This window comes from Vulpes vulpes, unplaced genomic scaffold (assembly GCF_048418805.1).
Source record: "Vulpes vulpes isolate BD-2025 unplaced genomic scaffold, VulVul3 Bu000000635, whole genome shotgun sequence".
Lineage (NCBI taxonomy): Eukaryota > Metazoa > Chordata > Mammalia > Carnivora > Canidae > Vulpes > Vulpes vulpes.
In genome coordinates, this window is record NW_027325670.1 from 501,729 (window position 1) to 517,206 (window position 15,478).

Here is a 15,478-nt window from a genome sequence, read left to right on the forward strand (position 1 = left end):
TGTGGAGCCTACTTAAAAAAATTCTAGCTGACTTATTTAGCACTGTATAAGTTGCTACTTCTGAGACCATTTCACTACCATATAATTTTGGATTCTGACATCAACCTTAAATTCAAGATGTAGACAATTGTGTATATAAACTAAGAAGCAATTTTTTTTTAAAAATTTTATTTATTCATAAGAGAGACAGAGAGAGAGAGGCAGAGACACAGTCAGAGGGAGAGGCAGGCTCCACACAGGAACCTGATGTGGGACTCGATCCCGGGTCTCCAGGATAACATCCCGGACTGAAGGCAGGCACTAAACTGCTGAGCCACCCAGGGATCCCCCAGAAGCAATTATTTTAAAAAATTATTTAGCTTTGATTTCTGAAGTGTCCAAAGTATAGGAACATGCTTTTAATAAACAAAACTTTTCCAAATAGGAATGTTTCCATTGAACATATGTTGTATTTTCTGTGTATGATAAAAAAGTCTGTCTACCAGTTATTGTCAAGGGTAAAACATCATTGCCCATCTTTGGTCCAAAATATTCCTTTTGTGCTGGCTTTTAGGATTTTTTTGGTAGATTACTTAGAATCTTTTAATGAAATGCACCATGTAGGGCAGCCCGGGTGTCTCAGTGGTTTAGTGCTGCCTTCAGCCCGGGGCCTGATCCTGGAGACCCAGGATTGAGTCCCACATCGGGCTCCCTGCATGGAGCCTGCTTCTCCTTCTGCCTGTGTCTCTACCTCTCTCTGTGTGTGTCTCTCATGAATAAATAAATAAAATCTTAAAAAAAAAATGAAATGCACCATCCAGACAATTATATGTAACATACAGTGTTTTAGAGCAGAGGTGGGCAAACTTTTTCTGTAAGGGTCAGATAATAAATGTATCATACTTTATAGGCCATAAGCTGCGACAGGGGTTGCAAAACCTCCATTCTGCTTTTATAGTAGTGTGAAAGCAGCCATAGGCAACACAGAGTAGGCAGGCTAAACACATGAGTAAGCAAATAGATGTGGCTGTATTCCAATAAAACTTTATTTACAGAGACACGTGGGCCCTATTTGGCCCTTGGGCCATAGTGTGCCAATTCCTGGTTCAAGAGTAATAACAAAAAGCTTATGTAACTCAATCCCATGTTAAGTTGTGTTAAATTCTGTGTTTCTTACTTTTGTTGTATCCAGAAGAAAATCCTTTGGAAATTAAAGAAAAACCAATGGATACTGAAGAAGCAGGTCATGAAGCTGAGGAAATAAAGGAAGAGATCGAGGCTGACCACAGTGAAGGGCAGGGCCAACATGAGCCTGAGGAAGGCCCCAGTGAAGAGGAAAAGGGCGAGGAGGAGGAAGAGATGGACACGGGAACTGACGGCCAAGACAAAGATACTGCTGAACATCCTGAAGAAAACTCAGAGGATGAGCAGCAGTCTCTGGAAGACAAGGACGAGGAAGCCAGTAAGGGAAGTGCAGAGAATGGCATTCCTGTTGACCAAGGTCTCCAGCCCCAGGTATTGTGTAGTGTCTGGCTTGTCTCAAGTAAAAATAATAGCAAAGAGGTTACTATATTCCGATCAGAATCTTTTAGGATACTTCTCTATCACCAGGTGGCGCTGCTGAGCAGCTTTAAGTTTCTGTTTAAGACCCTTTCTGGCTAATAACCCTGCAGACTCCCCATGGTGAGGAATGGGGTATCTTATTGTTGCAGGATCCACCCCTCACCCCACTGCCTCATACTCTTCCTTCAGAGTATTTTAATGTGGTGTTTGCTTACCCTGCAAAAACAGGAAGAAGAAGAAGGCAGAGAGAATTCTGACACAGAGGAACAGGTGCCAGAGGCCACGGAGAGGAAAGAGCATGACTCTTGCGGACAGACTGGGTTGGAGAGTGTGCAGAGTGCACAAGCTGTGGAGCTGGCTGGGACTGCGCCTGAGAAGGAGCGGGGGAAGGAGGTAATAGGCCCTCACTGCCTGTGCCAGCTGCCTCTAGAGGGTCTCTTTCCCCTGGGTGAAACCACCATCTGTTTAGAAGTAGTTGGTGTATATGTGATGTTCTCTTAACATCTAAAAGATGATCTTCCATTCTTTAAGAAAATGATTCAGATATGCACTTTTATATGGCTCTCAGAACAAACCCTAGAATATTTGCTACATGCTGTATATAAGTATTGTGCTTAATGAGAAAAAGCTATTAGGCTGGTAGTACATCATGGGATACTCCAGTTGGTGTTAATTTTTAGAAAGCTTCCAAGTAAAGGAAGGTTGAATTTAGACTTTAGTCTTCAAGAGGCAGTAATCTGCCTTTTAATAGTATTTCCTTGCTGTTCACCGGGCTCTAAAGGTTTTGTGTTTGTTTTTAAGAAAGAGTGAGTACATCAGTGGAGGGGGAGAGGCAGAGGGAAAGGGAGACAAAATCCTAAGCAGGCTCCATACCCAGCACAGAACCCAACCTGGAGCTTGATCTTACAACCCTGAGATCATGACTGAGCCACTTAGGCACTGCTCTTAAGGTTTTCTTTTTAAAAAAGCAAAGCACTTCTTTGTTCCTTTAGCTAGAGTGATTGCTCTCTATATGGACCACAGTTCAGGCCACTTATATGCTATGGAAAGAGAGGACCTGCTACTTACAGTGGTGACTCTGGACATCTTGTTCAAGCTCTTTGAACCCAGTTTTCTCACCAGTAACAACACTTACTTATACTTCTTGTACTGCCCACCCCCCATTTATTGAGCACCCATTTAGGTAGGTGCTAAGGATTTTTATTACTTCAAATCCTCATAATAGTTCTCTAAGACTGCTGATTATCGTTACTACTCTCTCCATTTTATATTTGATCTAAATAAGCCACAGTAAAGTGAAATGACCATTTCAAGGGTGCACAGCTGGTAAATGTCAGAGCCTGGATTCTTGTAGAGGTCTTTCCTGCCTTCAGAGTAAGCCATTACCGTTCTGGAAACAAGGAACTAATCAGCCTTACACAGTGAAGTCCCTCAAGAGGGTGACCTATCTGGATTTAGATGCTCTTAATTTTGCCCACAGGCTAGGCCTTAGTCATAGGTGAGTTCTGGACCAGGGAGGCAGGTGTATTGTTTTGACTCTGAGAGGAAAATAATAGAGAAACTGCACATAAAACAGCACAGTAGCCAGGTGCTCATACGGCATCTTCCACTTTCATTCTCTCGTCGCTTGGATTTCATAGGAACACGGAAGTGGAGCTGCGGATGCAAATCAGGCAGAAGGCCATGAATCCAACTTCATCGCTCGGTTGGCTTCCCAGAAACAGACCAGGAAAAACACACAGGTCTCTGTCCCTCTTCTGCTGAACTTGGGCGCAGGCTATGTGTGAAAAGATGCCCTGAGTGTGGTGGTTTATTTTTATTTATTTATTTTTTATTTATTTATTTATTTATTTATGATAGGCACACAGTGAGAGAGAGAGAAGCAGAGACATAGGCAGAGGGAGAAGCAGGCTCCATGTACCGGGAGCCCGATGTGGGATTCGATCCCGGGTCTCCAGGATCGCGCCCCGGGCCAAAGGCAGGCGCCAAACCGCTGCGCCACCCAGGGATCCCGAGTGTGGTGGTTTAAAAACAGCCAAGCTCCCAGGCTTTGCTGTCTCACCAAACATGATGGTGGCTATAGCAAGCATATCAGGACCCCAGGCTCCTTCCCCATGGGGGTGTGTGTACACACACACACTTTCCCTATTCCTTTACACAGCCTAAGAGCCAAGTGTTGGCTGTTGTTGCCTAGTACTAGCCAGTCTTTTTTTCCACTGTCCCACTTTTTTGTGTTTTAAAAATAAGGGTTTTTAAAAAGTTCATTTATTTATTTATTGAGAGAGCACAAGCATGAGTGGGGGAAGGGGCAGAGAGAGAATCCCAAGTGGACCCTGTGCCCACAGCACTGAGTCCAGTTTGGAGCCTGATGTGGTGCTCGATCTTATGACCCTGAGATCATGACCTGAGCCAAAATCAAGAGTCAGATGTTCAGCTGACTGAGTCCCATGGGTGACCCTAAAAATTAGGGTTTCTTGGTTTTTTTTTTTTTTTTTAACGGGATATAATTCATGTACATGAAATGAAATTCATATATAAAAAGCAATCCCCTAAAAAGCTTCCATCTTATTCCTGTCTTTAAGCCACATAAGAATAAATTGTTGCCAACAGTTTTTTCTTGTTTTACATGTACTTTTGTGTATGTAACTTAAGTATGGATGTGTTTCTTCCTTTTATTTCAGATCTAAAGTCTATCATACAGATCTATACTTTTTGTCTGGAGATCAGCCCATTCTTTTTAACAGCTGCATTGAATTCTATTTTTCTGTGGTTGCCCATCCATAGGGGGCTGGTTAACTTTATTAGGTATGTTAAGTCTTTTTTGCCAGTATAGACAAAACTCTAGTGAATTTCCTATTTCCCACAGAGTTTCAAGAGGAAACCTGGACAGGCCGACAATGAACGCTCCATGGGTGATCACAGTGAGCATGTGCATAAGCGGCTGAAGACTGTGGATATGGAGAACCACACTGAGCAGGGGCCAGCCCAGCCCCAGCCGCAGGCAGAAGACGCAGATGCCTTTGAGCACATTAAGCAAGGCAGCGACCCCTATGATGCACAGATGTATGGTATGGTTCAGAGAAGGCTTTTCCTTTGCTGAGTTCTCTGTGAGACTAGGCTGTATGACTGTGTGCCCAGCAGATAAATAAATTCATCTTAGGGGTGGGAATGGCTTTTTTGAACTATTTTCTCTCTAATAAGAATTATGCAGGAATACAGTTTGGTTTGGGTCTAAAACGATATCTGCAGCAAGTGCAAGTGTTCAGGGTTTCGGGGTCTGGGATAAGTCTTTTAATATCCATGATAACATTTGGCCACATCCAAACCTAGCACTAGTTTCAGGGTTTCTGAGTACTGGACATATTGCTTCTTGGTCACTGTGAGGTCACTCCTGCAATGGCAGGAGGTGTGAACTAGAAGTGTATGTTTTTTTCGTAAGTGAAAAGAGGAAGAAAATCACAAGGGAGTGACCAGTCTTAGTCTCTCCTTCTAGTTCTCTTGGTGACTTTTTAGTGTTTTATTCCTAATATGCAAAATTTAGTGTTCATGATACTTATCCATGAACATAGTTTCAGAAATGATTGCTCTACCATGAGTTACTTTTCTGACTTCACTTTTTAGAAAAATAAAGCAGTAATAATCATTGCTACCATGAATTGAGCCTTTACTTTGTACCACTCTTCGGTCTGTTGAATGATCATGAAATTTTTCCAATAATCTTAATGAGCTATGATTTTTTTTTTTTTAAGATTTTATTTATTTATTCATGAGAGACAAACAGAGCAGCAGAGACACAGGGAGAAGTAGGCTCCATGCAGGAAGCGCAAAGTGGGACTTGATCCCGGGACTCCAGAATTACTCCCTGGGCCGAAGGCAGGTGCTCAACCACTGAGCCACCCAGGCATCCCTGGGCTATGATATTTCCACCTCATAGATGAGGATACTGAAGCCAGACAAGTTTAAGAACTTGTCCAAATCACAATGCTAGTCTCGGTGTTGGTTCTTCTGTGTCCTGTGTTATACTCTTAATCATTATAGTTTCTTCACTCATAATGGTTAATGGAGCACATAATGGTTAATTCCATTAACTGCTGAGTCATCTGTCCAGCCTGTTTATTCTAGTTCAATCTCTTGTAATAGCAGTAAAAACCTAGTTAAGCATCTTACTTTTGTGGTAGAGAATAGGTAGTGACATCAGTAGGTCAGTAGAGCTTCCGGGGCACAGAAAAGCCAAGCACTGTGTTCATGGCACATAGTTGGTCAGCAGGAGAACCAGCATGAATAAAACCTTGGAAGCTAAAAAGGACAAACTACACCCACTCATGATTACTTTGTTCTACAAAGACCTAGGCTTCTATGTATTTGTATGCTTTATTGGCAGATGTGGCAAGCAAGGAGCAACAGCAACAGTCTACAGAAGATTCCAGGAGGGATCAGGAAGAGGAGGTGGAGGATACCCTCCTGGACACAGAGAAGGAGGAGGAGCTCCGAGCAGCAGACATAGAGCAGCTGAAACCAGAGAAGGTCAAGTCAGGGACCACGCCGGGTGAGTCCTGCAGTGAACGAATCCCTTCTGAGCTTTCTGACTTGGAGAAATCACTTCTGGTGTTCTGTAGTCTGATCTGGCTTGTTTTCCCGTATCCTAAACCATGGTCTAGGTACTTATTTGCCTATGATAATTTCACTATATTTCACTTCCGAGTCAAAAGGTGGAGTTGTGGGACACCTGGGTGGCTCAGTGGTTGAGGTGGCTCAGTAAGTGAATATGCCCTTTGGCTCAGGGCATAATCCTGGGGTCCAGGATCGAGTCTCACATTAGGCTCCTTCCCTTGTGGGAAGCCTGCTTCTCCCTCTGCCTGTGTCTCTGCTTTTCTCTCTCTCTCTGTCTCTCATGAATAAAATAAATAATTTTTTTTTTTAAGTGGGGTGGTGTTGTAGACAGTATCCTTCAAGGACACCTCAGAAACCTGAGTTTCAGGCCACCAGTTTTTTAAAAAATATATAGGAAACAAAATAGTATACTTAATTCAGCTATGATCAGAAGATACACTCTTGATTATTAGAGAAATGTTTTCAATTATATAAAAATATAGACTATTAGCATAAGATACAGTAAAAATATTTAAAGAAATAGAATGGGGAAAATGCATATGAAAAAGTAACCAGGGATCCCTGGGTGGCGAAGCGGTTTAGCGCTTGCCTTTGGCCCAGGGCGCGATCCTGGAGACCTGGGATCAAGTCCCACGTCGGGCTCCCGGTGCATGGAGCCTGCTTCTCCCTCTGCCTATGTCTCTGCCTCTCTCTCTCTCTCTCTCTCTCTCTCTCTGTGACTATCATAAATAAATAAAAATTAAAACAAAAAAAAAGAAAAAGTAACCAAATGTCTTAAATATAGTTGACCAAGTATTATTACTAGACAACTTATTAAAAAAAAGAAAAGAAGACATACATTTAACACATTAAAAAATAACTTTATCAGTGGTGGAATAAATGCAAATTCAAAAGAACCTACCCAATTCAAGGGCCTTTTTTTTTTTTCTGCCTTCTTCTTGTCCTCTCGGGTTTTAGAACTATGACTGCCCAGCCATTATATAACAGTGGGAATGGCATAGCTCTGATGAAAATTCAGAATCCAGACTTTGCCTCTTCTTCACATTATAGGTTGAGGAAATATGTTTGTTGAGTATATATTCTTTGCCTCAGTTTTCTCATCTTTAGAATGGAATGTGACTTTTAGTTTTTATTTTTATCCGAGGTCTATATGCATGTAGTTTAAAGAATCACACATTTTTACAAGGCTTATCAGGGTAATTCGGAGTCTCCCCTACTTCTCTTTGTAGAACAGCCGCCTTTGACATTGCAGTGGGGAGGAGGGGAGCTTAATGGACTAAGAATTGGCAGTGACTGACCCAAAGAGAAAGAACATGTGGAAATTTTCTGAGGAGTGAAGGAGTGAGGTTTGAGTAATTATTAGGATTGGCAGGCAATTGCAAAGGGTCTTTTTGTAATATTATGGTAAGTAAAACTCTCTTAAATGCAAATAGGCTTTGATGAGATGGAGGTGGAGACTCAAGCTGTTAAAACAGAAGAAGACCAAGATCCCAGGACTGACGTATCACAGGAGGAGACAGAGAATGAGAAACCAGAGAGAAGCCGAGATTCGACCATTCACACAGCCCATCAGTTCCTCATGGACACAGTTTTCCAGGTACTAAAATTTTCACAGATTACTGCTTTAATAAGTTAACAAAATGTAGTTATAAACTGCTTTTAAATGTTTGTCTTTAGAACTTCATGGAATATCTCATTGTTGGGAGTATCTTATCAAATTTTTTAGAACTCTTTGTGACAGTTCTCTCTAAATAGATAACACTCTTCCAGCAGTCAATCCCAGGGTCCTGATGGATTATCTGTCCTGACCTGGCTGTGCTGGTGGGTCTGGTCCTCCAGCTTCAGGTTCTCAGATCTACTCTTCTCATGTCCAGCATCCTTGTGTGAGAATCCTGTAGGGACAATTTATAGCTTTTGCTGGTGAAGTAGCAAGAATCCTTAGGGAAAGCAGATTTAACGGAGTTGTTTTCCCTAATCATTTGATTTAATAGCAGTCTCGATTAATCAAAGAACATTCTGATACTAATACCTTTGGTTTTTATTTTGCTGTATATATTTCTTGTAAATGGTAAGATTTCCTTTATCTTGTCTTTACAAAATGGGAAGAAGACTAGTTACCTGGCATCTTCTTATTGTGCCATTAAATTTGCTTAAGTTTTGTTTCTCATGTTATGTATTTGGAGTTCATACTGCTGGGAAGAAGGCAGCCAGTGATAATGAGTTGGTGATTTCACCCTAGACTGCCTCTTACCTGTGGCTTTTTCTTCTTAGCCCTTTTTAAAAGATACCAGCGAGCTAAGACAGGAACTGGAGAGACAGCTGGAAATGTGGCAGCCACATGAGTCTGGAAACCCAGAAGAAGTAAGTCACTGGTCTTTTCATAAGATATCTTGATTTTTTTTTTTTTAAATAGATACAGCAAGCTCAACAGGTTCTTAGCACCCATCACCCTTGAACAAGAGTGAGGATGGAGGCTATAATTACAGTCTGAAGCCTAAGCCTATCCATTGCTTTCTGCCTACTTTGCCACTAGATATGTAGCTTAATTAAAACAGAGAAGCTGATGTATTTATTTCCTTTTTTTTAAAACTGAAAAGTCAAAAAAATAAATAAACTGAAAAGTCTTTTTTTTATTTTTTTAAAGACTATTTATTTCTTCATGAGACACACACACACACACACACACACACACATACACACACACACACACACATAGAGAGAGAGGCAGAGACACAGGCGGAGGGAGAAACAGGCTCCCTGCAGAGAGCCTGACGTGGGTGAGACTCAATCCTGGGTCTCCAGGATCACGCCCTGAGCTGAAGGCAGCGCTAAACTGCTGAGCCACCCAGGCTGTCCCTAAAAAAGTCTTTTTAAAAATATTTTATTTATTTATTCATGAGAAACACAGAAAGAGAGAGGCATAGACATAGGCAGAGGGAGAAGCAAGCTCCCCACAAGGAGCCTGATGGTGGGACTCGATCCTGGATTCCAGGATCAGGACCTGAGCTTTAGCTCAGGCATATGCTCAGCTGCTGAGCCATCCAGACGTCCCTGTTTATTTCCTTTCATTTCCATTACTTACTGTATATAATAGATAAAACAGATATGACATTGGTTGAAAAATGAGGCAAAATGTGTCATTAACAGAATAGGCCACCTGGAATGTTGCTGGCTGACTTAATGTGTCAGCATTAAGTCAGAAGCTTCATTTTTAATGACTTGGCATCCTAAATTTACTGTATGTGTACATGTTTATATTTTGCAGCCACTATCCTCATTCACCCTACAGACCTGTAGGAGGGCTCTGCCATAGTTGGAGCTTTGTGTCTAGGCAATAAGCACACTGTTGAGATATTTGCACTCATTGCTTTTGCTTTTGAAACATGACTCCCGAGAGCCCATGATTATGTGGCTGGATCTCATAGCACCATAATATCCATCCACAGCTCCCTAGCCACATGAAGCATACAGGTTATAGGCTTCATAAGTAGTGAGAATAAAGTGTTGATTTGGGCATGAATTCCAGTATTTTCTGCCATTTTCATTCTTTCTCTTTTGGAACCGAGGGTTGTGGGTTTGGTAGAAGAGGAGACATTTTTAAGGATATGAACTAGATGGCAGCTTGCTAAGAGAACCTTTTGAGTTAGCTTCTGTGGACCAGGTTCATGCAGGTCATTTTGTACTGCTCTGCTTCAAGTGTCCTCTTGCTGTAATGACTTTGGCTGGCTCTGACATTCTATGGGTAACTTCCACGTTATTGTCACAGGAAAAGGCTGCAGCTGAGATGTGGCAGAGTTACCTGGCCTTAACTGCGCCTCTTTCACAGCAGTTGTGTGAACAGCTTCGCCTCATATTAGAGCCTACCCAGGCAGCCAAGCTGAAGTAAGTCTTCTCCATTGGACTCACTCATAGTGCCCTGAAAAGATGGCATTGTCACCCTTTCTATTGAGCTCAGCCCTTAACCACTTACAGTACTGGCTTGTGGTGGCCATTTGTGCTGCATAGGCACCAGTATGTGATTCTATACCTTTTTTCATGTTACCTCTAAAAAGTGTCTTTTAAGTTTGGTATGACTACAGTTCCTTTGATTTATTAACATCTGATGGGAAAATTGGCTGAGCCTTTAGATGGGTGTGTAGGCTTGCTGCATGTGTTACTCACTTAGATCTTTTCAAAGATTTATCCAGACTGACAATTTCAGAACAGAAAAGAATCCAAGATTTAATCAGCACAAACATATTTTTCTAATTTTTTTTTTTTAAAGATTTTATTTATTTATTCATGAGAGACACACGGTGGGCGGGGGGGGGGGGGGGGGGCTGTGTGGAGAGAGAGGCAGAGACACAGGCAGAGGGAGAAGCAGGCTCCATGCAGGGAGCCCGACGTGGGACTCAATCTCAGGTCTCCAGGATCACACCCTGGGCCAAAGGTGGCGCTAAACCACTGAGCCACCTGGGCTGCCCTATTTTTCTAATTTTTAAAATGTGTCTTAGCTTACCTGGAAGGACCTAATTATTATTGCCAAATACATAGCCAGTTTTTCTGACTGCCCTCAATTCTCAATTGACAGTGACACTTGAGTGTGCCAGGTTACTGGTTATTTGGTATTCTTGTTTATGAAGTATTACAATGTAATTTTATTCTTTAAAAAAAGTTATCAGAGGATGGAGCAGTTGTTAACTAATCTTTGCCTCGTTTGGGTAAATTTAATAGAGGAGACTATCGAACCGGGAAGCGGCTAAACATGAGGAAGGTCATTCCATACATTGCTAGTCAATTTCGGAAAGACAAGATTTGGCTTCGAAGGACCAAGCCCAGTAAACGCCAGTATCAGATTTGTTTGGCTATTGATGACTCTTCTAGCATGGTGGACAACCATACCAAACAGGTAAGGAAGCACAGTGCTAGTTTAATGAGAAATTGACCCCAAGCCATGCTTCATGGCCACCTAGAAGATTAAAATATTGTTCTGGCAAAAAGCACTTTGAAATACCAATTACTGTTCTTAGAATGTGATATCATGTTTGAGAAGACCTCAAATTTTTAAAAGAAATTAAAAAGGCAGATTTAGGATGTCTCAAAATAATTTGGTCCCTTACTGTTGGAGGCCTGTTAAGTTTGTTTATTCATTCATTCATTCATTCATGAGAGAGACACACACAGGGTGAGGGGGCAGGCTTCGTACAGGGAGCCTGATGGCGGGACTTGATCCCAGGTCTCCAGGATTGCGCCCTGGGCCGAAGGCAGGCGCTAAACCACCAAGCCACCTAGGGACCCCACTTGTTCTTTTTAACCTTGCTATGCTCCTGTCTAGCCACAGAAGAGTAACTATGACAATGTTTATTTTCCACAAAATGCAACTAAACTATCTTTTATGACCTTGTACAACAACATATCTATCATTGATTTTTTTTTTTAAGTGTTCAGTGTATTTCTCTAAGTCTGAAATTATCTGGAGTTAGTGCTCTCTTAGTCACAAGGGTTTTTTTGTTTTTTAAGATTCAAAAAAAAAAAAAAAAAGCAAGCACACGCACAAGTGGGAGGGAGGGGCAGTAGAGGGAGAGAAGCAGACTTCTCTACTGAGCAGGAAACCCGATGCAGGGCTCCATCCCAGGACACAGAGATCATAACCTGAGCCAAAGGCAGACACTTAACAATCTGAGCCACCCAGGTGCCCCTAGTATACATATGGATTAAGGGCCTGAATTAGGATATCACCATTATGGACACTGAAGACTGATGGTTTTTGCATTGATGCTATTACCTAGAATGAACCAATGAACAACCTAAATCTCTATATATGTTCCCTTGAAAAAGGTTCAAATCCAGGCTCCTCACTTTTTCCTAATGATGTTGGGTGATTTATTTGCTGTCAGTTTCATCTTCTGAAAAATGAGAATTGAAATAGTATCTATTATATGCAGAGTTGTGAAAATTAAAATGAAGTATGTACTCAGTTTAATGCCTAGCACTTGATATGTGTTCAGTAGATGTTAGCTGCTATAAGTATCACCTTTTTAGTGAGATTTAAATTCTAAAATTATGATATCATTTACATATGGGTTAAAATAAATTGGTTTTTAGAATCTTGTAGCCGTAAGAGATTACTTTTTATGTAGTCTTCCTGCCCTACCCTCCACCCCCACCCCCCAAAGGGAAAAATTCTAAAAATTTTATGGACCAAATCTCTTAGGATCACTTTTATGAGATGATGTCTAGAGAAGACCTTTGCTACTAGTGTAATAGATTCTGGGTTTCAGGATTTGTGATACTTGACAGGGTCTGAGCCACTATGGCCTCTGGCTTGATTGTGAATAGCCATGGTGATATTCCCTGTGGGCCCTGCAAAAATACCATTTTCCTTGGGACTCTTGGTATAATAAAAGCTGAGAGGCATTGATCTAGAGGATATTCTGATTGCTTCAACCCTTAACTTTCTATTTCATAGCTGGCATTTGAATCTTTGGCTGTGATTGGAAATGCTCTTACACTCCTGGAAGTGGGTCAGATTGCTGTGTGCAGGTAAGGGTGCCTTTTAATTCCAGTAGGAAAATCAAACTATTGTTACATTGATCACACAAAAAATAACTCCCACTGTATTTCATTTTTCTCTCTCTAGTTTTGGAGAGTCCGTAAAGCTGTTACATCCATTCCATGAACAGTTCAGTGACTCCTCGGGGTCCCAGATTCTGCGACTTTGCAAATTCCAACAGAAGAAAACCAAGATTGCTCAGGTATGCTGACGACATCAAAGATCCTCTGCACAGTCATTCTTAAGCAGGTGTGGGGAGACGTAATTTTTATTTTTTTAATTAGAAAAGGTTTTTTTTTTTTTTAAGGTCTTATTCATTTATTTGATTGAGCGAGCATGAGTGAGGGAAGGGCCAGATTGAGAGAGAGAGAGAGAGAGAGAGAGAAACTAAGCAGGGAGCCCTACATGGGATTTGATCTCAGAACCGTGGGATTATGACTTGCGCCTAAGGCAGAACCTCAACTGACTCAGCCACCCAGGGGCCCCAGAGACATAATTTTTAGCATTCTCTTCCTCCCCAGTACGGTTTTAGGACAGGTAAAATTTCCAATGCAGAATAGTTCTAGACTTCAGCCTATTTACCATGGGAATAAAAACTTATTTGCACCCATTAGCAAATAGGGCATGACTTCTTTTTCTCAGTTCCCCAAAGATTGCTTGACTTTGTGTCACTAATTCTCTTGCTCCCTGTTTTTTGAGAGATTAGGGACTTTTGCAAAAATAAACCATCTTCCTGTACTCTAATTCGGCCAATTTTTCTCCCCCATTTAGTCTAGAGAAGAAATAATGTAAAATAAACCAATGACTTGCTCACGATGACATAAGTTCAAAACAGCATAGGATGATAATTCTGTCCTCTTCATATCTGCCTTGATTTAACCTATTTTTATTATGTTGCACTAGAGATTGTATGTTTTCTTGCCTTTTTCTACTCAATTATTTTCTTCCGAAAGAAGACAACTGTTTTGTTCATTTGGGGGCATTTTTGATGTCTTATCTTTATCCCCCAAGGGAAGTGTTTTTTTTCCTCTAGGGTGTGTTAGAGAACACTAATAGCGTGTATGCTAGAGATGCAGGTCTGTGCTGGAGAATGCCACTACCCAAGGATAGATGCCAACAGTGCGAGTCATTGGTCCCCAGTACAGGTGGCTTGAAGGGGCAGTGTGATTGCCTATATATCTGAGAAGGTTATTTGATTATCACTTAAGAGTTAGGAGTAATTTCAGTCTCTGCAACAAAGAAGAGAATTTCAGTAGTTTTCTAATGGCCTGTCTCTGGTTCTGGTTTAGTTTCTGGAGTCCGTAGCCAGCATGTTTGCAGCTGCTCAGCAGCCCTCACAGAACACCAGTCCAGGTGAGCTGCAGTTTTTAATTTTTATTAACAAAATACTTTTCTGTTATGTACATTCACAAGCTGCTTGCTTCATCCCACTATACTCATGACCAGAGGGAATCTTAAGCAGGCTCCATGCCAGTGTGGAGCCCAAAATGGGGCTTCATCTCACGACCCTGAGATCATAATCTGAGCTGAAATCAAGAGTAGGATGCTTTTTTTTTTTTTTTTTAAAGATTGTGTTCACTTATTCATGACAGACAGAGAGAGAGAGAGAGAGAGAGAGAGGCAGAGACACAGGCAGAGGGAGAAGCAGGCTCCATGCAGGGAGCCTGAAATGGGACTTGATCCTGGGTCTCCAGGATCACACCCCAGGCTGAAGGCGGTACTAAACCGCTGGGCCACCGGGGCTGCCCAAGAGCAGGGTGCTTAATCAACTAAGCAACCCAGGCACCCCTCAATACTGCTATGTTTATACTTTATAGCCATAAATATGTTTTGTTACTGCTATAATGAAATTAATCTAATGTGACAGAGAAATTGTTTTATTGACAGAAGCTTCATATGTCTTTGTGCAGCCTTTGTCCCACTGGAGGGTCTGAAGTGATAGACTTAGGTCCCTTTTGTTTATGTCCAGAATTCATCGGTTTTGGACATCTCTTTGGTTAATAGTATAGAGAAAGGCTACACTAATTTGTCTTCAAGTAGATTTGAGTTGTTAAAAGTGGGATTTTTTTTTGTTCCCTGTTTCCTCTCCTACTATATGTTCCACTTTAGAAACCGCACAACTCCTCCTGGTGGTCTCTGATGGACGTGGCCTTTTCCTTGAGGGTAAAGACAGAGTACTGGCAGCAGTCCAGGCCGCCCGGAATGCTAACATCTTTGTCATTTTTGTTGTATTGGACAATCCCAGTTCATGGGTAAGTGTTACTAAAAGTTGCTTTTCTGGGGTTAAAGTGGGGATTCCCTTCAGCCTGTCCTATCTGATGAAATATGGCCTAAGTCACACCATCATCACCCCTAATGTTCTGTTGGTCACTCTTCTAGGCGCTTTTTTTTGGTGAATAACCCAGTGAGGTAGGGATCATTTTTCCCACTTTGCAGTGAAAGACATAAACACAGGTTATTATAGGTAATGAGTAGGAAAGCCAGAATTCAGATTCCAGAGACTACCCTTTCTGTGCCATCTCCTACCCTCGTGAGTCATCCTTTCCCTCTGCACTGTCTTCTTGTAGGTACTGCAGCCCTTGATAATAGGCCTTATCCACTTGAAACTGTAGACCAGCCCCAGCCCATTCCAATTACTTCTATCCCAGCAGTGCCCTTCTCAGAGCAGGGTGCAGCGGTTGCTAAGTGAAAGATACCCACACGGCAGTTCTGTTCCAGGGGAAGCATTGTCTCTACAAGTCACATTAAGGCCTGGATAACAAGTTGGAAGACTTGTGAATTACTCCATGTAGA

The 15,478-nt window shown here is 41.7% G+C and overlaps 2 protein-coding genes across 8 annotated transcripts in view; one reads left to right on the plus strand and one right to left on the minus strand.

Moving 5' to 3' along the window:
- The window catches only part of LOC140596454 (midasin-like), a 168,044-nt gene that overhangs the window by 150,824 nt on the left and 1,742 nt on the right, over positions 1-15,478 (plus strand). For all 4 annotated transcript variants that reach the window (XM_072745087.1, XM_072745085.1, XM_072745086.1 and 1 more), the window contains 13 exons: positions 1,172-1,494; positions 1,771-1,935; positions 3,183-3,284; positions 4,409-4,610; positions 5,924-6,088; positions 7,587-7,750; positions 8,425-8,514; positions 9,920-10,035; positions 10,867-11,041; positions 12,602-12,675; positions 12,773-12,887; positions 13,975-14,038; positions 14,795-14,937. In XM_072745087.1, the coding sequence (XP_072601188.1) occupies positions 1,172-1,494; positions 1,771-1,935; positions 3,183-3,284; positions 4,409-4,610; positions 5,924-6,088; positions 7,587-7,750; positions 8,425-8,514; positions 9,920-10,035; positions 10,867-11,041; positions 12,602-12,675; positions 12,773-12,887; positions 13,975-14,038; positions 14,795-14,937 (1,898 nt within the window). The remainder of the gene's footprint in view (positions 1-1,171; positions 1,495-1,770; positions 1,936-3,182; positions 3,285-4,408; positions 4,611-5,923; positions 6,089-7,586; positions 7,751-8,424; positions 8,515-9,919; positions 10,036-10,866; positions 11,042-12,601; positions 12,676-12,772; positions 12,888-13,974; positions 14,039-14,794; positions 14,938-15,478) is intronic.
- LOC140596456 (ATM interactor-like) overlaps positions 1-15,478 on the minus strand; it is a 117,944-nt gene that overhangs the window by 10,891 nt on the left and 91,575 nt on the right. The window lies entirely within an intron of this gene.